The sequence below is a fragment of the Mytilus californianus genome, unplaced genomic scaffold (genome assembly GCF_021869535.1).
Source record: "Mytilus californianus isolate M0D057914Y unplaced genomic scaffold, xbMytCali1.0.p SCAF_9, whole genome shotgun sequence".
Lineage (NCBI taxonomy): Eukaryota > Metazoa > Mollusca > Bivalvia > Mytilida > Mytilidae > Mytilus > Mytilus californianus.
This window is the reverse complement of record NW_026262745.1, coordinates 15,230,542-15,258,051: the sequence shown is the minus strand read 5'-3', so window position 1 is coordinate 15,258,051 and position 27,510 is coordinate 15,230,542. Positions and strand designations below refer to the sequence as shown.

General features: G+C 32.4%; 2 protein-coding genes across 2 annotated transcripts in view; one reads left to right on the top strand and one right to left on the bottom strand.

Annotated features, from left to right (window-relative positions):
• LOC127714863 (peptidyl-prolyl cis-trans isomerase D-like) overlaps positions 1 to 27,510 on the top strand; it is a 48,675-nt gene that overhangs the window by 14,075 nt on the left and 7,090 nt on the right. The window contains exons 3-4 of the mRNA XM_052220897.1: positions 23,750 to 23,856; positions 25,213 to 25,401. Coding sequence (XP_052076857.1) covers positions 23,750 to 23,856; positions 25,213 to 25,401 — 296 coding nt within the window. The remainder of the gene's footprint in view (positions 1 to 23,749; positions 23,857 to 25,212; positions 25,402 to 27,510) is intronic.
• Positions 6,613 to 8,096, bottom strand: LOC127714865 (G-protein coupled receptor moody-like). Its single transcript, XM_052220898.1, has one exon. The coding sequence runs from the start codon at positions 7,574 to 7,576 to the stop codon at positions 6,638 to 6,640; it is 939 nt and encodes a 312-aa protein (XP_052076858.1). The 5' UTR covers positions 7,577 to 8,096; the 3' UTR covers positions 6,613 to 6,637.

Below are 27,510 nucleotides of genomic sequence, written 5' to 3'. Positions count from 1 at the left end.
GTGAGCGACACAGGCTCTTTAGAGCCTCTAGTTATATATGCATACAGATAGCACAGAAACATAAGCTCTTTAGAGCCCTTTAGCTGAGTAATATATGTAATAAAATAACTTGTAAGATATGTTACCAAACATGTTCATAACATGTGATAGGGTTACGTAGGAAGGTAGGAAACAGACGTTCAGTACAGTATATATATACTTTTTAGCCTTTAATAGTGCTTTTCACTTTAGTCCGATATTTAAAAATTCTTCCTTTCTATATCATTGTACTGTAAGTTTTATATAATTCTAACAACAGAGATGAAGAACAGCAATAAAAGCGCTGTTCCTTTGCTTTTTGTGTTTTTTGCTGTGCATGTACTGATTTTGTGTCTAGGATTGTACCCAATATCCTTTCTTTTCTATTTAAGGAATGACTAATATTTTTTTCTGTCTATGAAGAAATAGCATCAAAAATGTGGTACACACTGAATAACCCTCGTAGCAGGTTATTTAAAAGTGTGCACCACATTTTTGAAGTTATTTCGAATAGACAGAAAAAATATTACAGTCATTCCTTATAATTTGAAATTAATAAAATTCCATTTTTAAGGAGTAAATCATGAAAAAACGTTGATGATGTCACAATCACATGACAAAATCATGTCTATGAGCTGATAGACAAAAAATTTCAGCCAATCAGAAGACATGCTACATCCAAAATTTAATTATTAAAAAAGAAAAGGTAAAACTAGCTTTTCTTCAGATTTTAAAATTCACCAGTTTTCTAAAAGGGTGATACTTTAAGTAACCAACTTTAAAATACTCCTGCTCCAATGTATGGAATATACTGATATACCTATGTCCTTCTGTCTGTCTGTCCGTTCATGCATAACACATTTCTGTTGCATTTTTCACAACAACTACAAATCAGACCTGTTAATATTTAGTACTAAGCTTTATATAATATTGGTAAGATATACCATGTGACACATTTTCAGATCCATCCTCTATCTACCTTTATATTGGTAAGATATACCGTGTGACACATTTTCAGATCCATCCTCTATCTACCTTTATATTGGTAAGATATACCATGTGACACATTTTCAGATCCATCCTCTATCTACCTTTATATTGGTAAGATATACCGTGTGACACATTTTCAGATCCATCCTCTATCTACCTTTATATTGGTAAGATATACAGTGGAGAAATATCTCTTCACATTCCATGCAGTGGTAGACTATATATTTATCTTTTGTTGATGTCATTGACACTAACTCCACAGATCCTTTCATATTTACAACAATAACAATTATTGTGTCACATGTTTTATTTAAAAATGACTTAGAAAATTATGAATTCATTTCCCATCTGAATTTATACAGTGAATAACCTTTAGATTTATTGTTAGTTAGTCATAATTTAAGGATCTGTAGCAAGTCCAGAACTGGTACCCAGGGCATTTAGTTTTAGGTAACTACAACAATTTCATGAAACGTGTAAATATTCATATAAATGTTTGATTTGCAAATGTTTAACAGTGTGGGGACTGGAATTCAATTTGCTTTGCTTTAAATGGGAGTCTATACAGTTTAACTTTAAGGGGAGACTGCTGTTAACATGATAATGATCTTTTAATGTCTAGTTATTATTATACCCCACCTCTTAAAGTGGGAGCTATTGCATTCACCTTGTCTGTCCATCCACCAGTTCATCCAACAAATATTTATTTCCATCACACTTTCCTCAAGTACTACTACACAGAATGATTTTATATTTAATCACCAGCTTGACAGTGATGATTTGTAACATGATAAAACTTTACGGATCTGTCAGACACTTCGGGGGAGTTCCTATTTGCAGAAAATTTAGTTTTTGTCTCGCCTGAGATGAAAGTCGCAGTATGCGAGACAGCTGGTATTACTATCCGGCGGCAGTGACGGGGTAAACTATTTGTATAAAGCTTTATATTTCAGATTCAGAGGGTAGAAGACCTAGATGCTTCATACCTTGTATGCAGATACCTTATGTTATATTTATTTTGTAAAGTGAATTTCTCACTTATTATGAGTGATAGGATTACTATATTCGGTATATGGGTTCCTTGCAACGTCTACATATCCGTCAGACAGGGTTCACCTGACCTCAACCTCATCTCATGGATCAGTGATCAAAGTTAAAGTTACATAATTATACCCCCGTTTTAAAAAAGTTACCCCTGCTTTAAAAAAGTGGGGGTATACTGTTTTACCTCTGTCTGTCCGTCCATCCATCTGTCAGTCCGTCCGTCCCATGAATATTTTCATCGCATCTTTCTCAGTAACTACATTACAAGGATTTCTGAAATTTTTTTTTGGTTTCAGGGTTTATATAAGTCAGCTATACCATGTATACCGTTGATGCATTTTCAGATTCATCACTCAACAACTTCCTGTTTACCAAAATATTTGGGCGGAGGTATCATCAGTGAGCAGTAGCTCACAGTTTCACTTTTTAGGTCAGTTTCTCAGATTCTATAAGCAGAAGGTCAACTTTATGTGGTGTATAGAATGATTGTAAGGGGAACATGTCAGTCTGGCAGGTTTCATCTGACCTTGACCTCATTTTCATGGTTCTTTGGTCATTGTTAAGTTTTTGTTGAGCCTGCGACTTTTGTTGCAGAAAGCTATACATAGGGATAGTGATCCGGCGGCGGCGTTAGCTTACTTCTTAAAAGCTTTATATTTTAGAAGGTGGAAGACCTGGATGCTTCATACTTTGTATATAGATCATAGATGCCTTATGTTACGAAGTTTCCATCTGTCACATATATCCATTGTCCTTGACCTCATTTTCATGGTTCAGTGACTACTTGAAAAAAAAGTTGTGATTTTTTGTAATGTCAATTTCTCTCTTATTATGAGTAATAGGATAACTATATTTGGTATGTGCGTACCTATCAAGGTCCTCATGCCCGTCAGATAGTTTTCACTTGACCTCAACCTCATTTCATGGATCAGTGAACAAGGTTAAGTTTTGGTGGTCAAGTCCATATCTCAGATACTATAAGTAATAGGTCTAGTATATTTTGTGTATGGAAGGATTGTAAGGTGTACATGTCCAACTGGCAGGTGTCATCTGACCTTGACCTCATTTTCATGGTTCAGTGGTTATAGTTTAGTTTTTGTGTTTTGGTCCATTTTTCTTATACTTTATGCAATAGGTCTACTATATTTGGTGTATGGAATGATTGTAAGGTGTACATGTCCAACTGGCAGGTGTCATCTGACTTTGACCTTATTTTCATGGTTCAGTGGTCAAAGTTAAGTTTTTGAGTTTTGGTCTTTTTTCTTATACTATATGCAATAAGTCAACTATATTTGGTTTATGGAAATATTCTATGATGTACGTGTCAGTCTCGCAGGTTTTATTTGACCTTGACCTCATTTTCACAGTTCATTGCTCAGTGTTAAGTTTATGTGTTTCAGTCTGTTCTTCTTAAACTATAAGCAATAGGTCAGCTATATTTGTTGTATGGAAGGATTGTAAGATGTTCATGTCTGCCTGGCATGGTTCGTCTGATCTTGACCTCATTTTCACAATTCATTGGTCAATGTTTAGTTTTCTTGGTTAAGTCTGTTTCTTAGAAACTATAAGCAATAGGTCAACTATATTTAGTGTATTGAATGATTGTAAGGTGTACATGTATTTCTCGTTTGGTTTATATGACCTTGACTTCATTTTCTTGGATCATGTTAAGTTTATGTAATAGTTGTAGTAAAGCTTTCATTTAGGACTATCAACATAATATCAATGGTTAGTAAAGAAGGCGAGACATTTAGCCTGTGCACTCTTGTTTGTGTTTTGGTCTGTTTTTCAAGTACTAATTAGCAGTAGGTCAACTATACTTGTAGTATGGAATGATTGTAAGATGTACATGTCTGTCTGGCAGGTATTCTAACCTTGACAGGGTTTATTGGTCAATGTTTTGGTCTGTTTTTCATTTACCACAAGTAATAGGGGGACTATATTTGGTGTATGAAATAATTGTAAGGTGAACATGTCTGTCTGACAGGATTTATCTGACCTTGAACGCATTGTAATGGATCTTTAGAAATGTTTAGTGTATGTGATACTTGTAGTTAAACATTTATCTTTAAGACTTTTAATATAAAATCAATGGTCAGTAAAGCAGGCAAGACATTTCAGCGTGTGCAGTCTTGTTCAATATATATTGAATTAACTTCATATTTTTTGTCACACTTTTCTCATGTACTTCTGAATAGAATGATTTTCAATATGGTCAGCAACCTAACAGTGAAAAGTGTGTGGATTGACTTTATGGATCTTTTTGGAACCTTCTTCCTGTTTTCCAAAACTTTCGATTATGAGTGGCGGTAATGCTAAGCACAACATGTGCATACTTGTTAGTTTTGTTTATCAATTGCATGAACAAAATCTAAAAAATTAACATGGCGGCAAATTACCATTTTAATGAGTTACCAAGAAATATGCTATTGTTTTGGAATGAAACAGTAGTCATACATTTTTTTTTTGATGGAATTATTTTTACACTGCATTTGGAATTAGCTCAGTGTCATAAAACTTTTCACAACTATTGAAAGTGATTTTTCCCGAAGTATGAAGCGAAAATTTTGAAAAACATTTGAAGGAACAATTTTTATTTTGCCTGCGATGAAATTTCTTGGTGAGACGAAGTTATACTGATTCCCACATCAGTAACATCAATGATTATTTAGTCTTGCCCTCTGTCATTGTCTATTGACTTCAACACTTTTGCATAGTTTACATGTTAAAGTTTGTGATTAGGTCAGTTTAAGGGGAACCTCTTGTAAAGCAAAATATATATTGTCCTATAAAATATTGTCCCCCAAGACAATATTTCATGACTTTGTATCATGAAATTTTGTCCCAATCTATGAATTAATGTCCAGAGAAGGACAAATTTGTTAAAGGGAGGTTATCCAAGGTTATATATTGTGTATATTGAGAATGTATTTCATACATGTAGATGGATTGTCATGAAATTTGTATGCCCCTGCCGTAGCGGAGGGGGCATTAAGTTTTACCCTTGTTCATCCCGAAATTGGTTTCCATTCCACAACTTTATTTTGCCTCAACCAAATGTTGTGAAACTCATACATAATTAATGCTTATTACCACAAAACACAGATCACATTTGAATTTGGGTGGCGTTACTTTTACCTTTCTAGAGTTGTGCCCTTTACAAATGGAAAAAAATGCTGAATTTTTCATTTCCGTTCTCTAACTTAAGTTTGCCTCAACCAAATGTTATGAAACTCATACAAAATGCTTATTACCACTAAACTCAGATCAAGTATGAATTTGGGTAGCGTCACTTTTACCATTCTTGAGTTATGTCCCTTTATAGCATTATAAGCAAGCGGGGGCATCATCTGTGTCCCATTGGACACATTCCCCATTTATTATGTCATTGTTACTAACATATTTAGCATATATTATACTAACCTGAATTATTCAGTCCCTCCCTGATTGACTCTCCCACTTGCGAGGGCCTGAATTCTTTATACAAAAAAAACGCGTCACAAATCCAGGATTTTGATTGGCGTTCTTTATGAGAGAGAGCTAATCAGCTAATAGCTCAATGTTATCCAGATAGGTTATAAATCCCGAGCTAATTCTGAATGATTATTTGACGATTTTTTATTGACAAGGCCTTCAGGCGTTAATGTAGCCATCATTGAGCAGTGGAATATAACGACTGAATTATACGGGTTAATATTATACAATCTTTTTTTTTCATTTCTCATGTAAGGGAGGTTATAAACATTTAATATTTTGGATAATAATATCATTAAAATGTTTTATTTGATTGATTATAACAAACAGACCTGCATAATTAATGTGTGCAGTAATTTGTGGTAATACACATACTTTTCATGAAAAACTTTTTTTTTAAATCCAGAAACGCTCACAATTTCATGGCAGATGATTTCTCAGGGAAGATATAATTAGATTAAGAAATATTTTCATGGACAGTATTTCACAGTGAAATATTGGAATGGTCAGAATTTCACAGTGAAATATTGGAATGGACAGTATTTCATAGTGAAATATTGTCCAGAAGGAGATGACAAGATTTCATGGACATTTTGGACAAGGACAGTATTTCATTATGAAATAGTGTCCACAGACAATTATTTTATATGAAATTTTGTCCAACATACAATATTTCGTGGGGGATATTATTTTATGTTACACTCTAACAGTGACTGAGTGAGTCAAAGGCAATTGGTATGCATTTGTATATAAGCATTGACACATCTCATTTCCATGTCAAAATTGACATAATTGGCATAAAATGGTCATTTTACACTCAGTGTTTGGACAAAATAGATATAGCCCTTATCCAAAAAGATATTTTAAACACATTAAGATCTTTATAAAATACATCGTGGAACTAAATTTTTTTTTCTTGGGAAGCCTTGGCTCAAACCTTTATATTAATGACAAGATTTAAGACATATATGTATTCACTTATTTTACTAGTAAAAGTCATGTTAATAAATCGCTTGCAAAAATTAGTTGGTGTACAAGAGGTAAGTCATAGGGTTAAAGGCTACCCTGTTAATATAACAATTCAACTAAAGAAATACAGAAACATTTAATATTACACTCTTGTACTTATACCTGAAGCTACCCTTCTTACAGGATTTTTTTCACATTTACACAAGAGAAGTTGTTTATAGGCTCTGCGGAATTTTAAATCCATAACTGTATACACTATAGGATTTATACAGTAAAGTGTCCATCCTAAGAATGTTGTCCAGATATGATGGACAGGTTTAGAAAATGATTGGTCATGAATATTGACAATGAAATAAGGAAATGTCCCAACAAAATATGCTGCAAATATACACAACATCATTGCAGAAAGACGCAAAGCTTTCATGAGAGACGTGCTTTTTGCACGTTTTGAGCTTCCATATGCTCTGATTCCTATTCTAGCATAACAGAATATTATGAAAATACATGGTACTATAAAACCTAGTGATACAGTGACAATTCTGTTTGATTGTTCTATGTCTCTATCGAACGTACAGGCTAAAATGGCAGGAACATACGTATATCCACCCCAGACTTGGAATGAAGCCGGCATTGTAAACACAAGTGGCAGTAACCACCCAATAGCAATTGTTATTATCAAAGGTTTTGTCTTGGAAAGTTTTTGATACTGTGCCAAATGTACAACATTAAGGTACCGATACAGTGCAATTATTCCTAAATGTATCACAATAACACCCACAAGTGTGTATCGAATTCCTCCGACGGCATTACAGAATAATGGCGGAACTGAATGATTTTGTCTGTGAAATGTCACAACTTCTAATGGTAGGATCAAACAACAGTATAAAATTCCAGCAAAACTTAAACTTCCAATTAGAACACAGTTTATATTGAAACGTAAACTGGAGAAACAGATGGCTAGCACAGTTAGAATATTTCCACCACTTCCAATTAAACAGAGAATGATGATAATAATTTCTAATGCCAGTAATGTCTCAGGTTCATCACACCACCATTCCACACAGTTACTTGACACGTTCATAACTATCCTCTAGGTAAAATTAATTTGTCATGATAGTTCATATATATAATTTGTTAAAAACATATTAGGATAGAAGTTTTGTAAAATAAAATCCAACTTATATTTCACTTTCACATTTTTTAAAAATACTTATAATTAATGTCTCCACTGTTCAATAGTCCAATTTAATTTATATTCCTTTTAGTATTATTTAACTTTTAGAAAAGATAAGTATTCCTCATTTTTGACTCTTATTAAAATTTAAACATTTAGATCAAAATCTATTTTAACTTTACATGACATTTTTACAGGTATAACTTAAAGGTGCAGTTAACATAGAATTAATGATTTATTATTTGTAAATAAGTATCTTGTGGTGTGTAAACAATCAAATTATCTCCTGATAGTACAAATATTCATTTCTTCAGTGACCGTTATCACAGAAGTTCTTTTTATCTGATAAATCCTTAACTTTTCTCTTTGCTCTGAGGAATTGGCTTTATTTTCAGCTGTTGTAATTATTTCTTTTCACTGTAGTCAAATGATATTCTTCCTCTATATCACTTAATGTTTGATATATATATATAAAAAAAAAAAAAATTGATATCACTATGTTTTTAAAATCAGTTTTTCCACAGATCCAAGAAAACACAAACTAATATTTTACAAAAATTGTTATGCCATTTCAGTAATCTTTCAGTAGTCAGAATAAAATTTATTGAACTTTTGATATTATTTTCTCCTTTCAAGTCTAATTGTGATTTAATTGAGATGTACTAAAGCTAATGAATGATTTGTCTAAAACTTTTCACATTGATATTCAATCTTAACGGAAACAAGACTGTTTTTACTGTTTGTTGAAATCAAATTTAACTTATTGAACTATAATATTTTAATTACACCCAGTCAACATTGACTTTCTATATACTACTAGGCATAAAACCTATAGATATTATATAAAATCTATATAAGACATTTAATTTAGTATATTGTTCACAAAAAATAGGAATTCAGAAAAAAACCATAAATGACTGAAAAATAACCAAAATATATTAAAGGAACGGCAGTGTTCTCCATCATGACATCTTTTAAAGTCGTGATGTTTCCTTTAAAGGTTTTAAACAATCCTTACCATTAATTCAAATCCACTTTTAGTTGATATGATAAATAGATAAATAGATCATAAAACCTGTCATAATTAGTTTCCTTTACATTACATACTTTAAAGGTGTGGAAATATATCTATTACATGTAATTATAGTTCAGAACTATTTTTTGTGTCTTACTTCACATTTTCATGATCATTAATCACTAGAAATTATGACATAGGTTTTTAATCATCAGATTTAAGACACCATTCACCTACCTATTAAATTTTTTTTGGGTGTAATTGAAAAGTGAACCTTTGGTTAGGTGTATTCTGTATTAGATAGTTAAATAGAGTATCCCATAATATATATATATATTGCGTCTAGATGTCCTTGTTTAATTCCTACGAGAAGGTAACACCTCCCGAAACGAAAGCTGATTTTTATCAGCTATAGTTAGAGGAGGGGATAAGGCGTCTGCGCAATGCTAGGCGGTGTTGCCGTAGAAGTATGAAGTGAAAAGTACAGGTTCCAGCCCCGCTTGGGGAGGAAGTAAATAATCAAATCTACTCTAACATTGTTAGGTTGATTTTCTAGGCACTTTATATATATATATATATATATATAGTATACCATTGGTATACAGGTTCACCAATGCTCTGTGAGGTGAAGATAAGTTCATTGTAAAAGTTTGCATCCCCCATCAATTTAGACTGCTTATGTATAGAATACCTCCTGATCATCATGCTTTGGTTGTCTTAAAAGTTGTGTTCCCCTCCATGGGAGAGGATCTCAGGGGTCAGCTTGTGATTTTTCCTACAGACATGCTGCTGGGTTTTCAAAAACACTGCCATTCATATAATGAAGTCATGTTAAAATCATGACCCATGAATACATGTCATGGCAAAATCATAACCCATTCATATATTTCCCAGTTATGGTTATTGTCCCCCGTGTAAAGCATTGCAGGGGACATGGAAATAATGGGCGTCTGTCCGTCTGTGTGTCTGTCCGGTCTCGTTAGCACTCTCACAGGTACAATTCTTGCCAGATTTTTATAAAACCTATACTATAGGTTAATATCAGCAATATCTCGGACAAGTTCTAAATTGGTGGACGATCGACTATTTTGAATGGAGTTATGCCCCTTGGAAATATAAAATTTATGGAAAATGGCCTCATTAGCGCTCTTACGGGTACAATTCTTGTCAAATTTTTATAAAACTTATACTATAGGTTAATATCAGCAATATCTCAGACAAGTTCTATAATGGTGGCTGATCGACTTTTTTTAGAAGAGTTATGCCCCTTGGAAGTATTAAATTTATGGAAAATGGCCTCGTTAGCACTCTCACTGGTACAATTCTTGCCAGATTTTTATAAAACTTATACTATAGGTTAATATCAGCAATATCTCGTACAAATTCTAAGATGGTGGACGATCAACTTTTTTTAAAAGAGTTATGTCCCTTTGGAAATATTAAATTTATGGAAAATGGCCTCGTTAGCGCTCTCAAGGGTACAATTCTTGCCAGATTTTTATAAAACTTATACTATAGGTTAATATCAGCAATATCTCGGACAAGTTCTATAATGGTGGACGATTGACTTTTTATATGACCCAAAAAAAATTTGCGGTCGTATATTGGTATCACATCGTCGTCATCAGCATCGTCCGAAGACATTTGGTTTCCACACAATAACTTTAGTTTAAGTGTATGGATCTCTATGAAATTTAACCAAAAGGTTCAATACCACAAAAGGATGGTTAGGATTGTCTTTGGGGGTGATGGTCCCAGCCGTTTAGGAATAAGGGGCCAAAAAGGGGCCAAAACAAGCATTTTTCTAGTTTCAGGACAATAACTTGTGTATAAGTATTTTGATTGCTCTGAAATTGTACCACAAGGTTCAATACCACAAGTAGAAGGTTGGGATTCATTTTAGGGGTAATTGCCCAAACCTTTCAGGAATTAGGGGCCAAAAAGGGTCCAAAACAAGCATTTTTCTAGTTTTCAGACAATAACTTATTATTAATAACTTTTTTTTGTCATGCTTGAAGATATTGATTTGATATTTGGTGTATTGTTTTATCATGACAGTTACAGATCAAGTTCGAATTTTGTTCTGGTCTGATGATTTTGTGCAGAGTTATGGTCCTTTGACTTAGAAAATTCACTAAAATAATCAGTTTTCCGCACTTTCTTTTGTCATTCTTGAAGATATTGATTTGATAATTGGTATATAGTTTTATCATGACAAGTTACAGTTCAAGTTTGAATTTTGTTCCTGTCTGATGATTTTGTGCAGAGTTATGGTCCTTGGACTTAGAAAATTCACTTAGATAATCAGTTTTCAACACTTTTACTCGTCATGCTTGAAGATATTGACTTGTTTTTTTTTAAGGGGGGAGGGGGGGGGGGGGGGGGGGGTGGGGGGGTCAATTTTTTTTCCCTCAAGATTTAAGAAATTGTCAATTTTCCAAAGAAAAAAATTGGGGGTCACAATTTATTTTGCTAATTCGTTTGTATATAGTGAGAACAGATTTACTAAGTATTGCGCAACAGCACAGTGTATTGCACAACAGCAAGAAATCTTCAATTGAATATAAATTCAAATCATACAACCAATTTCAAGTTCTTTGACTGCATTTATTCTGTGTCAGAAACCTATAATGTGTCAAATATTTAATTACAATCCAAATTCAGACCTGTATCCAAAGCTTGAATATTGTGTCCATTTTTGCCCAAACTGTTCAGGGTTGGACCTCTGCAGTCGTATCCAGCTGCACTTGGCGAAGCAGTTTATTTGAAGAGAGTTATGCCCCTTGGAAATATAAAATATGTGCAACCATGGGGACATTGGAACTCTGTTCTTTTATTACATATACTATTTGACATTTTAATTTGATTGAAAAGGAGAAAACAGCATATATACAGAATTATAATAGAATGATGAAAAATACTGACACATTGACATTATTTTTGGGGAGTTTCACTCATGCTAAAACCAGTTGTTGGCATGACACAGGTTATGTTCTTCTCATATATTTTATGATGTTATGGTACTAAACCCCTAACGAGAGGGATTGTGCTTGATTTTCATATGATGAATACATAATCTTTCAATCAGTTGAATTGAGGTCTGGAGCTGGCATGTCAGTAACTGCTTAGTGGGTAGTCTTTTGTTAATTAATGTATCATTGTCATTTTGCTTAGTTTCTTTTGTTACCTATTCTGACATCGGACTCAGACTTCTTTTAAACTGAGTTTTGCTGTGTGTATTGCTGTGTGTTTGTTTATTCTTCAGAGGCTTGTATGTTTTTATGCCCCCGCCGTAGCGGAGGGGGCATTAAGATTTACCCTTGTCCGTTTGTACATACGTCTGTCCGTCTGTATGTACGTCCCAAAGTTGGTTTCCGTTCTCTAACTTTAGTTTGCCTCAACCAAATGTTATGAAACTTGTACACAATGCTTATTACCACAAAACACAGATCAAGTTTGAATTTTGGTGGCGTCACTTAAACCGTTGTAGAGTTAAGCCCCTTTCAAATGGAATAAAATGCTTCGCTGAGCGTAGCCTGATACGACCGCAGAGGTTGAACCCTGAACTGTTGGGGCAAATTTGGACACAATATTCAAGCTTGATACTGTCTGAATTTGGATTGTGATCAAATTTTTGACATAATATAGGTTTCTGACACAAAATAAATGTGGTCAAAGATCTTAATCAAAGTGCCTGTAAGCACTGAAGGGTAAAGATTGCTTTAATTTATTAGTGGGAAGTAAAATTAAATATTGCATTTATAAATCAATTGGTTTTAGTTGATTTAACAAAAATTCTGGACAATTTTTAAAGATGACTTTAATAATGACATTGTTTTCATTTTTAGAACAGATATTAGATTCCTGCACCTTGCAAAATTTATGTAATTTTCTTGACAAGTGTAACATCATTTTGTGCCTTGAATATCTGAGCATATATTACATTGATAAATTTCTGGAAATGTTCATGGATAGGATGTATAGAATGTTATGATCGCTGCACTATATTTTGTGTATCAAAAAGGTAGTGATAAGCCTTGGAAGATTTAGATAACAAATCTGTACCATAAGGTTTTGATTGCATTTCTATTGCACAATACTGTGCAATTGAAGATTTCTTCTTAAATACTTTTCATAAATTTTAAATTAGAAAAATTTGAAAAAAAATGAACCTGTTAAAAAAATTGGAAAAAAAAATCCTCCCCCCCCCCCCCCCCCCCCCCCCAACTTTTGAACCCTCCTTGGAGCAATTAACCCCGCAAATCCATCCCAGCCTTCTCTTTGTGGTATAGAACCTTGTAGTACAACTTTAGAGAGATCCATAGACTTAAACACAAGTTATTGTTTGGAAATTTGGAAACTAGAAAAATGCTTGTTTTTGGCCCCTAATTCCTGCATGTTTGGGGCAATTACCTCCAAACTCAATCCCAGCTTTCCCTTTGTGATATGAAACCTTGTGGTACAATGTCAGAGAGATCCATACACTTACACACAAGTTATTGTCCGGAAACTACAAAAATGCTTGTTTTTGGCCCCTAATTCCTAAACTGTTGGTACCATAACCCCCAAAATCAATCCCAATCTTTCTTTTGTGGTATGGAACCTCCTTGTAAAATTTCATAGAGATCGATTAACTTAAACTAAAGTTATTGTCCTGAAACCAAATGTGTCTTCTGACGACGACGCAGACGACGACGACATCATAGCATTAACCTATAACTGTACAATGTAACCTATGGGAATGCAACAAGAGTATAAATCCCAATAACAGAAAATTATACCATAGCCATCTATGGTATAATATACCATGGTTTTGTTGGATGTGGTCTCTTTGAAAAGAGAAGGAAAGATAGGGAGACCTGGCGTTGGCCTCTTAAATTTTTTGACACAAGAACAACAGAGTCAGTGCGGAGCCACTAAGCTAAACTGCCCGCTTTGCACCAGCCGATTTAAATGAATGCCTAGGGTGGGAATCGAACCCACGTACACTAACTTCGTTGTCCTATATTTTAAAATAAACAAAAATTCATCTCAAAACAACCAAACGAGTAGTCTAAAAAATATATTTAATATATATTACTTGAAAATATCAGCTGATTTTCAGTTATTGAAATATATACTTAGATAGTATCCTCATAGGCTCCACTGTACAGCTACGTGTCTAGATTTAAATTTGCCGAGTCTTTTTTTAAGAGGGATGGAAAAGGGGCACGCCCCTTTTAAGGCGCTTCATATATATGATACATACGTTAGACTTTTTATAACAATAATGTTGGACCGTTAAAATAAGATATAAAGCAACTGGTTACTCAAAATGAAGCTCAACTTTTTGTATAAATGACCTATAATCAACATGTGATTATAATCATGTTCATTTTGAAATCCCTTTTAATTAATGTATGACTTTAAAAGCTATGGTGAAATTAATTTCCTCGTTATTAAAAATCAAGGTTTATGACCCCTTCTGTAGCCATGTGAATTACGAAATTTTAAAACTGCAAAAACAAGGATTTTGTGGAAAATAAAACCAAGATTTTTGCGGAAAATCTAGACTTAAATACAGAGATTTTTGATAAAAATTTTAAACATAGATTACTCACTTGTTTTTCTATGATGTGCTAGTGTTAATTGTTTACAAAAAGTCCTAAAATAAATAATCTTTAAATTCAAATTAAAAACTCATGCTGAGTCAATAAAGTCGAGCGGTGCCACCCTAGAAGGTGTACTTGAATTGGTCCATATTTATATTTGTTTTAACCAATATCTAAATTTATAAACTTGTTTTAAGGAAATTATTGCTAGCACTGCATGCAATAATCCTCTTTTATCAAGCACCGAATTGCCAAATATGAGAGTACAAGTGGAAAGACTGGATTTTCTATAAAATTTCCATATGTTTAGCATTGAATCAACACAAGGGTACATAATCCTTAATAATAAAATCAATTTAACATTTCGATCGTAGAGATAAAATAAATAAAAACGAACCCTAAATCTGGGATTCCAGAGAGCTTCAAAATATTAGAAAATCTGTGCCTTATCTTTCGTCCATATCCAGAAAATCGAATTCCTTCACCATGTTTTTGTCTAGATCTGTACCGTTATCCGCCACCAATGTAATTGTGCATCCTTCGATGTCGAAAATTCAGGTCTAACTGATATTCCCGCGGTTTCAGAATCCCGTGCTTATTTAAGAAGGTAGGCGGAGCTTTGTGTGTAAGGCCCAAAAAGGGTTATTTAGCTGATTCTTAACAAAATTATTTTGAAATTAAACATACAAAAAAAATATATAGAGTATCAAATTTTAAACATTTAAAGATGCTATAGGTTAAAACAGATATTTCATATTTTTGGATAGTTTTGCGATGTTTCGTAAATTATACCATAGTTTTTGTTGAAACTCCCCGGCAACCTCACTCGACCTTCGGTTTCGTGAGGTTAAGGCCGGGGCTTTCAACAAAAAGCTATGGTATAATTTACGAAACACCACAAAACTATCCAAACGATATGAAATATCTATAACTTATACGAACCAAAAAAAATTTTTGCGGTCGTATAATAATGAAAATAAATATTTTCAAAATTTTGCTCTGGATACTGTATTTTGGTCATAAACAAGCTTCTGTACAAATTTCATAAAATTCCAAGGTTTGACAAAGTTATTAAATGACGGGAACAAAAATTTAACCTCTGACTGAATATAAATGTTAACACCAAAACAAACTAAGTCCATTTATTTAATAATTATTATTAAAGTCTGATGATGACAGACAACATTGATCAAGCTGGCAAAAAACTTAAAGAATGAATGAAAATGAATACTTCTAGGTAAAAAAATAAATATAATAGCATATACCAAAAAGCTTTTGTTAATATATATTCCATCATACATAACCAAGCAGGAAGGTTACAACATTTATCATGATAATGCCATTGCGTGCATACATTGGATATAACTCATTGTAATCAACCCTTTACTCTGGACATTTGATCAATCTAAAGTTTCACAAAAGCTATGAATGCTTATTCTGGACAAAAGAGTATTAATTAGATATAAGAAGATGTGGTATGAGTACATGCCAATGAGACAACTCTCCATCCAAGTCAAAATTTATAAATGTAAACCATTATAGGTCAAAGTACGGTCTTCAACATGGAGCCTTGGCTCACACCGAACAGCAAGCTATAAAGGTCTCCAAAAATTACAAGTGTAAAACCATTCAAACGGGAAAACCAACGGTCTAATCTATATATAAAACGAGAAATGAGACACCACTTATGAACCACATCAACAAACGACAGCTACTGAACATCAGATTCCTGACTTAGGACAGGTGCAAATAATTGCAGCGGGTTTAAACATTTTAATGGTACCAAACCTTCACCCTTATCTGAAACAATAGTGTAACATCACAACATTGAAAGACGCACTATAAAATATCAATTGATATGGCTTAACTCAATCAAAAGATATATTAACACCATTGAACATACACTGAACAAATAAATTTGATCTATGATACAATGTAAATACAAAATAAATAAACTAAGGTTAGAATAATTAAAGTAACATGTTATACTGCTGTGAAATGTTAAACAATTTAAGAAAAACAATATGCTTGAACAAAAATATCAGCCAGCTTTAAACACAGGTAAATGAAAATAATTTTGTTGTTAGGTATACATGTACAGTTCAAATGGGGAAAGGAAATATTTTTACAAAATAAATAATTTTGATGTTCATAGTACGAAGAAGTAAAAATTTATAGTAATACCAAACACTTATCAAACCTGGTATATAGACCATATATAACCCTGAATAAGTAAACATTAGATAACAAAAAAGCATTACAATTAGTATCAACAGGTCAAATAAACAAGAAAGTACGATTTGAGAGAAAATGTCCAAATCTAGAAAAGGACAACTACTGCTGTTTATGTTAGATTTAGTTAAAGTAAGTTCTTTTGGGTAAATTTCGGTAGTATATTTAGAGAACTCTGGATTAATTAACGAAAAAATATCATCCAGATAACGGAAGGTATTGTTGAATGTATCAACCAAATGTAACAATGACGTGTCTTTACTGAGTTTGGTCATAAACTGAGATTCATGGCAATACAGGAATAAATCTGCTATTAAAGGGGCGCAGTTAGTGCCCCTACTACTTGTCTATACACGTTATTGCCGAAACGTACATATATGTTGTCCAGGAGAAAATTTAAAGCTTCAATCATATCTTCACATTTCCAGTAAGTGTATCTAGCATACTTTCCTTTTTGGTTACAGAAAAAGCTTTAAACGAGTTACAGCAAATAAATTTGTAATGAGATTTTTTAAAAGACCATTTAATTAAATATGAAAACTTTTTCTTGATAAGATTGTGTGGAAGTGTAGTATAGAGAGTAGAAAAATCATAACTGTCAACAGAATTAAAAGGACCATCAAAAGCATGTATTTTATCTAAAACCTCTAAAGAATAATTAACAATCCAAAAATAATTAATACTATTATTTTCATAAGCTTTAATACAAAAGTTAATAACAAGTTTTTTGATAGTAGTAAGGGAGGTAGTTAGAAGCACTGATAGATTGGTAGTAGAACACTTACTAGATGCGTAGATGAAACGGAATTTAAATGGTTTTTTTGTGCAATTTAGGTAACCACTACATAGTAGTGACTTTCAAATGTTCAGAAGAGGCTTTAAGCTGGGTAGTGGTAGTGATATGCTTGTTTACAATTTGACTCTCTGTGGAGTGTACGGACCTGAATGTAGAAGAATTTGTAATTTCGTTTTGGAGAACTTTCGTGTAGTATATGCGTCACACCACCACTACATTATTTGCTGCTTTGTCTGCCGGTATGAACACAAACCGCTTTGTGAGTACTTGGAGTTTATTTTTTATTCTAGAAATGGGAATATCATGGACCCTATTACTAATTTCAGAATTGTTTTCAAAATGAGATATACGAATATTAACAGTATTCATAATTTTATTCAAATAACTGTCTAGATATTTTTTATCAGATTTTTCAGGTTTACACCAATTTTTACAGTAGACAGACAGAGCGTCTTTACTTTAAGTATACTTGTTAAAATATAAATTATGCAAAAAAGGTTTAATAATGTAAAATGAATGTAGATAACTTGCAAATAATTTAAGTTCTTATAAAACAAAGAAGAAATAGAATTTTCAGTATGAAAATTAAATACTTCTATAAAGAACTTGCCAAGTATTTTTTTCCAACTAATTCAGTTATAGTCAAACTATGGTATCTATGTATACTTTTTTTTACTGCAAAACCAATTATTTTACTTTAATAAGATAAAGACTTTGCTAGGAATTTTGTGTTAACATCCAGAGTAAATTTTAACATGAAGGGGTTTACAAATAAGTTACACCACTTGCATGCACATAATACCTTTAACACCCTTTCTGTAGATTTTCTGTATATATTTTAACCCAGACACAAGTTCTCCTTTCTGGACAAAGAACTTTACTGGCATTTTATATGGGGCTTATAGCAGCTTCCTTTATTGTGAATACCTGTTCTTTTAATTTGGATAAATCACCTGCAATACAAATAAACAATTATTTACCTTTGATGCCTTTTCTATATGTTTTCTGAACATATTTTAAACCTGAAACAATTTCTTTTTTCTGGACAAAAAATTTGACTCACATCTTGTATGCTGATCCTTCTTTTATTACAAATACATGGTCTTTTAATTTTGATAAATCACCTGAAACAACAATTAACAATAAACAATTAAAACATATTATATGTTTTGTAATGTTTAATAAATCAAACTTGCAATAGGAAATATATTATTAAATACATCCTGGATATGGATCAAAAAATTATTGACAATGACAAAAGCTCTACTTGACTTCTCTAAATATTAACTTCCTCCTCATCATTTCAAATTTAACTGCTGAAAACAAAACTATATACATGTAGAGGTCAACAAATGTGTTTAAACCATAAGTCAAGCTCTAAATATCCCCAAGTCTATTACTTTCATTATTGAAGAATCTAAATCTAAAAGTCTTGTGTAAAAGTCTAGGCAAATATTTAGGTAATTTATTCTTTAACAATGACAATTAAAACAAATGTAAAACCAGACAATATCAAGGAAGACCCACTTTCTAAAATATTGATATATAACAAAAGTATTTTAAAATGATTAAATCAAACAAGAAACATTAAGCATCACTTTTTTATTTCCTATTCATACAAAATTTATGTGGAAATTTGATATGTTTCTATAAAGAAAACCCAGGTAGTGTCTTGTCATTTTTACATTTCAGGATATCAATAATATGACAATATGAAATAAATGGGGAATGTGTCCATGGGACACATATGATCATCCCCCGCTTGCATATCATATAAAGTTATAAAGGGACAAAACTGAAGAACGTTAAAAGTGACGCTACCCAAATTTGTACTTGATCTGAGTTTTGTGGTAATAAGTATTGTGTATAAGTTTCATAACATTTGGTTGAGGCAAACTTAAGTTAGAGAACAGAAACAAAAAATTCAGCAATTTTTCCATTTGTAAAGGGGCATAACTCTAGAACAGTAAAAGTGATACCAACAAAATTCCATCTTGATCTGTGTTTTGTGATAAGAAGCATCGTGTATAAGTTTCATAACATTTGGTTGAGGCAAACTAAAGTAAGATAACGGAAACGAAAAATTAAGCAATTTTTCCACTTGTAAAGGGGCATAACTCTAGAATGGTTAAAGTGACGTACACCACCAAAATTCAAACTTGATCTGTATTTTGTGGTAATAAGCATTGTGTATAAGTTTCATAACATTTGGTTGATGCAAACTAAAGTTAGAGAACAGAAATGAAACATTCAGCAATTTTTCCATTTGTAAAGGGGCATAACTCTAGAACGGTTAAAGTGACGCCACCAAAATTCAAACTTGATGTGTGTTTTGTGGTAATAAGCATTTTGTATAAGTTTCATAACATTTGGTTGAAGCAATCTAAAGTTAGAGAATGGAAACCAACTTTGGGACGGACGGATGGACGGACGGACATACTTACAGACGGACAAGGGTAAAACTTAATGCCCCCTACGCTACGGCGGGGGCATAAAAATATTATCTACAAATAAAACCATAAAATTGAATAATAAATTAAAGTCTTAAAAGATGTCATATAGTAAACTTGGTTTATTAAATGGAGGTCATAAGAGACAGGCAAATGAATGTTTAGAAAGAACAAATTCCCATGTACATGTATGATGTAAAAACAGTGAAAGTAATGTCAAAAAGTCAAACACCTGCAAAAATAAAATTTTGAGAAACATATTCCAAGGATATATGAATGTAACGTTCCATGTAAAGATGCCAATATATATTTATGTATATAATCGACAATTCTAATGCAATTATGTTGTATCAATGTATCTGATTGGATGACAATAAGCATAAAATTCTCTATCTCCCTGTCTGTAACTAAGGAAGCCAACATTTTGAATTTCAGAATGTATTGACATGTAATTTCTCCAATAATAAGCAAAAAACTCACCTTTTGCACATAGAAATCTTCTTTAAATCAAATTTTATTACATTTTTGAAGCGGACAAAAAGCCAGAAAACGCCCGGTGTTTAAGTTTGATGCCGGAAGCATACCTATATGAAGTCACCTCGTTATGAGGCCAAAGAATATAACACCATTTCGCAGAATTTTCGTTAAATGAAAATTTTACACTGAAATAACGACTAAAATTGAATGATTTGTTTATTTTGCATTAGAAAAGAGATAACTGTATTGTATTTGAAGCTTTGCGGATGTCCATCGGTAGTTTTACTGTCGCAAATATCCGTTTACCTGTCTCCGCTACATGTCGCCAGGTAAACTCAATTTGCGACAGTAAAACTACCAATGGACGTCCGCAAAGCTTCAAATACAATACAGTTATCTCTAAAATCTTGGTTATTTTTTACTTGGCCTTCTGTTTCCATTTTGCAAGAATCTGAAACTCAAGTTTTGCAAATAACCTCTGAGAACCATGTGTTTTGGACAACCAAATTCGTGAAACAGACTTCCTGATAAGTCAGAAGCCAGAAAAACTTTTTTTTTCATATGAATTCTTTCTCTTAGTACGGTGTTCATACAGGAATAAATTCTTCATCTAATGAAAAGATCTATGACACTTAAGCATCATGATCATGTTATAAGAGATTTAGTCAACTGCTGTCTGCAGCAACCTTCTTGTATATTATGTTACTTCTTAATTAGATTCTTCTTTCACTTTCAGACATTATTGAAAACTTTGTCACATGTATTACATCTTATGGTACAATGTTATTACCTGTTAGATCTAATGTAACATCCTCTCTATCTTGTACAACTAATGCCAACTCTGTTACTATAACTCTATGTCGGTCATTTGGGACTGAAATGAAAATTTTTTTTGTCAGTAAAAAGATATTTGATCATGATAATATTTGCAGTGAACATGTATGTTGTACTATTTAGGCAAAGTCACACAAGAAGACATGAAGTAACTAAATTCACCAAACTGACTAAAACATACATAGAACTACAATAAATTGCTTCGCCAAGCGCAGCTGGATACGACCGCAGAGGTCCAACCCTGAACAGTTGGGGCAAAATTGGACACAATATTCGCGCTTGATACAGGAATGAATTTGGATTGTAATTAAATATTTGACACATAATAGGTTTCTGACACAGAATAACTGTAGTAAAAGAACTTAGAATTGGTTATAAGATTTGAATTTATATTCAAATTTTTGCTTTTGTGCAATACACTTTGCTGTTGCGAATTGACCCCCCCCCCCCCTTTTTTTTGTGTGTGCAATACACTATGCTGTGGCGGTCGTATAAAAATTGCTGAATTTTTCGTTTCTGTTCTCTAACCTTAGTTTGCCTCAACCAAATGTTATGAAACTTATACACAATACTTATTGTAAACCACAAATTACAGATCAAGTTTGAATTTTGGTGGTGTCATTTTAACCGTTCTAGAGTTATGCCTCTTTACAAATGGAAAAATTGCTGAATTTTTCGATTCCGTTCTCTAACTTTAGTTTGCCTCAACCAAATGTTATGAAACTTATACACAATGCTTCTTACCACAAAATACAGATCAAGTTTGAATTTTGGTGGTGTCACTTTAACCATTCTAGAGTTATGTATTTGTATAAAAAATTTTAAAAAATTTGTATAAAAATTGCTGAATTTTTTGTTTCCGTTCTCAAACCAAATGTTATGAAACTTATACACAATACTTATTACTACAAAACTCCATTTTCATTAAACTAGTACACATTTTTGTTTAGGGGCCAGCTGAAGCCTGCCTCTGGGTGCGGGATTTTCTTGCTGTGTTGAAGACCCATTGGTGGCCTTCGGCTGTTTTCTGCTCGTTGGTCGGGTTGTTGTCTCTTTGACCCATTCCCCATTTCCATTCTCAATTTTACTTGTTTAATTTGGCCAACTTAATTTCAGGAAAATTATTTCCCCCAATTCATAATACATCTTATAGATAATTAAGGCTTTGTTTAATTTAAGGGTTATAAATTAAGTTATTTGTACCTGCTGGGATCTACCACAGGTTCTTATATATGTTTTTTTTAATGCTCACTTGTCTGGGTTCTACCACAGGTTATTGCATTTTTCACCTGTCTGAGTTCTACCACAGGTTTCAAGAATTTTTACCTGTCCGGGTTCTACCACACAGGTTCTGATGAATTGTTTGACCTGTCTGGGTTCCAGCGCAGGTTCTTATAATTTTTTCACCTGTCTGGGTTCTACCAGAGGTTTTTATGAACAAAAAGCATCACCTGTCTGAGATCTACCACAGGTGCATAATTTAGGCAATTAATGAGTATAGGTAGTGTATTTGAGTTGTGTTATTTTAATTATTTTCATTGTAAGTTTTAATGAGTAGCCCCCTAGAAAGCCAAATGATACAATTATTGTTATTTCATGTATTTTAGAATTGTTTGTGAAGTGTGATATCTCTATAGTATTTATACAATTGTATCTTAGTATTAGTTTGTTAATAAAATTAGAAACAGTTATTAAAAGTTTTGTGTATGATATTATAGTATGAACAATGGCAAGCATATGGGTTCCTCCCAAATAAAACTCTTCCATTTCTATTCATAGTATCATATCAGTTATAGATAAATGTGGTAGGTACATGACACTGATTATTGTTTTATAGGTAAACACCAACTTGCAGACATCTGCTTATCAGTAATATGTATAAATTGACATTATATGTATCGTTGGTGAAATTGCAAACCATTGAAATATTTGACTTATAGAAAAAGGACTAATTCCAGCTGCACGTCTCTCTATACTTTCATGTAGAAGGCGACCCCCTGTGTTCCTCTTTTGGTCGGAAAGTCTTTTGAATATAAAAGCCAATATAAACTGGTTGTATTTTCCTAATGTCTGTCAAATGGTTATATGAGATTATTTAGGAACTAGTGATGTGTTAAATTACCCGTTATTTATCTTGGTTTCTGTCAATAAGTCAGTGATATACAGAGTTGTTGTTCTTGAATAATGGATGTCCTTATCTTTTGTGGAACAGGATAGTTAAAGCCCACTTCAAACAGGAGGCGTCCTTACATAATGATTGATTCTGCATGTACATTAAATAAAGTAAAGTGGTAAAAAAAATAGTTTAAACAAAAAGCTAGTCAGATTGAGAAAAAAAATTTAATTTGCAAGTGTGATAATTAGATTGCAGTTGTCATTCTATTAACCATTGCCTTATTGTTCTAGAAAACATTAGTACAAATGTACTATAATGATTGAGATTTGTAAATGGTTATGGAGAGATGAAAAATCTGTTTTTAAATTACAAGTTTATGAACTAGTACCTCCTGTTTGAAGTTATATGCAAGTGGGGAAATGATAAAGAGGTACTAAAAATAAATATGAATAGGAGAGGAGGAGTACTCAGCATGAAACAGCAACACAATAAAATAAGAAAAAAACATCTAGTTGTAAATTTGGCTTTGAACTTTATTAACAAAGATGCTTTACTTGTTTTTTTTTCAGTTATAAAAGATTTTATGGTACAGGGTGGTGATTTCTCCAACAAGAATGGTACAGGAGGAGAAAGCATATATGGAGAAAAATTTGAAGATGAAGGTTTTCCTTATACTGTAAGATTATAATGCTTATAAATGAAAAATATGATAGAAGGAAAATTTTGACAACAATCCAAAGGCAAAAGTTTATGAAAAGTTGAATTTTGATATGAATTTTAGATATGAATACAACATCCATTCAGACAGCTACCCAATGACACAGCAAAATCAAACAGTCTTAAATATAAGACAGTATGTCAAGATAATCTTTAAATCACCCTCTGTTTAGAGATGTTTTTAATTACTTTAAGGATGTTCGCTACTCTGTTTCAAAATAACAAGCTTTTTAAAAGACTGTTATAACTTGATAGTATATAATTGATAGTATATAAATAAATAAACTAAAAAAGCAGAAAAAAATTAAGGGTCCGTGTGCTTGTTTTCGAGATATAAGCCATTGAAAATTTGGCGGGAAATAATTCTCTCTAGCTTTTTCATACATTTAACATTGGCACATTTTTCTTTCAAAAACAATGAAAAAATAACAAGGATTTTATAAGATTTTCAAAGATGACATTTTAAACTATATGTAATCAAATTATGGAAAGAAAAGTAGGGGTTAGTGGGCAAAATTTTTAATGGCACTACATGGATAAAACCAGAGGATTTTGAATATCTGTCAAAAATTCAAAAATCAAGAGGAGCAAACATCCTTAACAGAGAATATCAAAGATCTTTCATTAACACTTAATTCCTCAAAAGACAAACACATTAAGACAGCCAATTACAAGGTACCAGAAATGGGACAGGCACATGAACCTTTGGCAGGATTAAAATTAACTTCATGAGATCTCAACTCGCCCCCATCTAATTTGGATCAGTTTATCAATAACATGAAAATATACAATACACACAAATAATCAGTACAGCAAAAGCACTTAACATTAGGATGATGGAATTGATAGATATATAACAAAAACAAAAGTACAAACAAACCAATAATAATCAATACATTGCTATATCAAAGAAAGATGGCAGATACTGAACAGAAATACAAAGTGCTCTTTTTGTAGGGTTAAACCAATGTTATGCAAAAAGCATTATTACTTGTTCGATACCAATTTTTGTGAATTCAATTGGTCAAGGTTAAACACGAATTAAAATGTTCAATGAAGTACAACATTTCTCTATGCTTCCATGCAGATTTTTGCAAAACCATGAAATCAAATTTCCACGAAAATAAGATTATTCCACAATCCAAATTAAATATCCAAAAAAATGAATGAATCCACAGTACACTATACGCCTGATTATTTGGGATATTATTATAGTACTCATTTTTAAGATTGTAAAGAGATCAGATTATTTCAATTCTCGTTAACATCATAGTTATGAAAACTTAAATAACATTTAACATATAATATTTTTCAGCATGATAAAGCAGGTCTACTCAGTATGGCCAATGCAGGTCCTGGAACTAATGGTTCACAGTTCTTCATCCTTTGTAAGCCTGCACATCATTTAGATGGTAAACATGTGGTGTTTGGTAAAGTTCTCAAGGGTATGGGAGTGGTCAGAACACTGGAAAATACAGAAAAGAATGAAGAAACACCTGTTAAGGTAAAGAAATACAGTGAAATTATTCTGACAAATTGGCAACTTCAGTTCTAAGACTTATGAATATAAATTTTGCACAGTCTCAGTGTAAATAAATGATGTTAATTCAATATATATGTGCCCATAACAAGACCTTATCAAAATGCAATATCTTTTACAACCGGTCTGTTCATTAAAAATGCCTGAATTTGGGGATTTAAGGTTAAGATTATATATTGCATACCATCTAATGGGAATACATATGCAATAAGTATATAGCTGTTATGCACAATCCTCTAGTGGGATATACATGATATAACATCAACAAGTCTAAATTGAAAACAATGTTCAAACCTATGATTGCGTTCAATAAAAACCACAATTTTTATACGTGTGCATGCAAAACAAATTTCTTGGTAGAGGGGTCTAAATACAGCACAAACAACATTTTTCAAAAGATCAAAAAAGTGAAAAAGTATATTTTAACAAAACACATTTGACTAGCAGGACGAACAACGGATGTCCTTAAACCCTGCTGACTGCCATGGCGATTGCCAAATAAACAGATCACCAGATGTAACAAAATGGATCTTAATTATTAATTTAATACCAAACAGAAAACAATAAACTTGCGAAAAAGATGGTATACTGCAAACATGAGGTGCAAAAATTAGTACACCATACAATTAATGTCTCTTCAGTGATGTTAGGAATAGAAATGGTATTTGGAAGGCCATATAATTTACCTCAATTTAGGATAGACTCTTTGAATTTTGAAGAGTCGAAATAGGATGAACGGATTATATAAACCCAAAGGCAAATATGATACAAGCCCAAACCAAAAAATATAAACAAGTCTAAATTGAAAACAACGTTCAAACATATGATTGCGTTGGATAAAAACCACAATTTTTATCCGTGTGCATGCAAAACAAATTTTTGGTAGAGGGGTCTAATTACAGCATGATATAACATCTATACTCACATTTGACTAGGAGAAACTTTCTGTGGAATACTGAGATTTTTTTTAAAATAAGAAGATATGGTATGGTTGCCTATATGACAACTATCTTCCAGCAGATTGTAAGCAACTATACCGGTAGTCCATGTACAGCCTTCAATAATAAGCAAAACTCATACCCTATAGTCAGCTATAAAAGATCCTGACATGACAAAATGTAAAACAACTGAAAAGAAAAAAGCATTATTTATGTACAAAACAATAAACAAATGACAAATATGATAAAGACACTAAAACAGTGACCAATTACAATCACTGAATTACAGGATTTTGACTTGGGGGCAGGCCCATAGAACGTGTGGGATGGTTAAACCTGTTTGCCATGTATGGGGTTGGACAAATCATTTGATGACTCCTGATATGAGAAATTGCCCTGAAATGATGATTTTTGACTAATTTATGAGTTTTTCCATATCTTGAAAACTATGATAGAAACTGTGAACAGCAAACATGATCAACTATACAAGATCTACAAAGGTGCTGTTATAATCGAAACAATTGATTGACTTCTTGCAGTAGTAAATGCCCAGAAATGACCATTTTGAATAAAAATTTAAGTTTTTGCCTATTGTCTCAAAATTTATAATAGTTAGGTAGCAACTGAAAACAGCTTACAAAATCTACAAAAATGCCGATATGACCAAATCCATTGGATGACTCTATATGAGAGTTATTGACCTTGCGAGACGATTTTTTACTTATTTTAGAGTGTTTGCCTATTATTTAATTTTTTGACAGATTTATGATTCAGCTCTTAGGAGCCTCTTGTTTTATACCCCACTGCTGATACTTTCTTTTTCCCATGTACATTGTATAACAGAACTGTATGCGCATTTACCACAGAAAAAATTATGACTGTGATGTCAAACCCTCCAGTACAGTGTTTTTTCCCTGGAATAGTCTTGATATGATGTATACTAAATACAGATTTATTTTTTTTTGCCAATAACCGCATATTTTTAATTTCAAATAATGTAATACCGGTATATCTGATTATTGACAGATAGAAAAGTTGATAAATATTACAGGATTATAATCAACAAAACAGAAGCCATTAATATATGTTAAGAAAAAATGAACCTCTTGTATACACATTGTATTTGATAATTTCA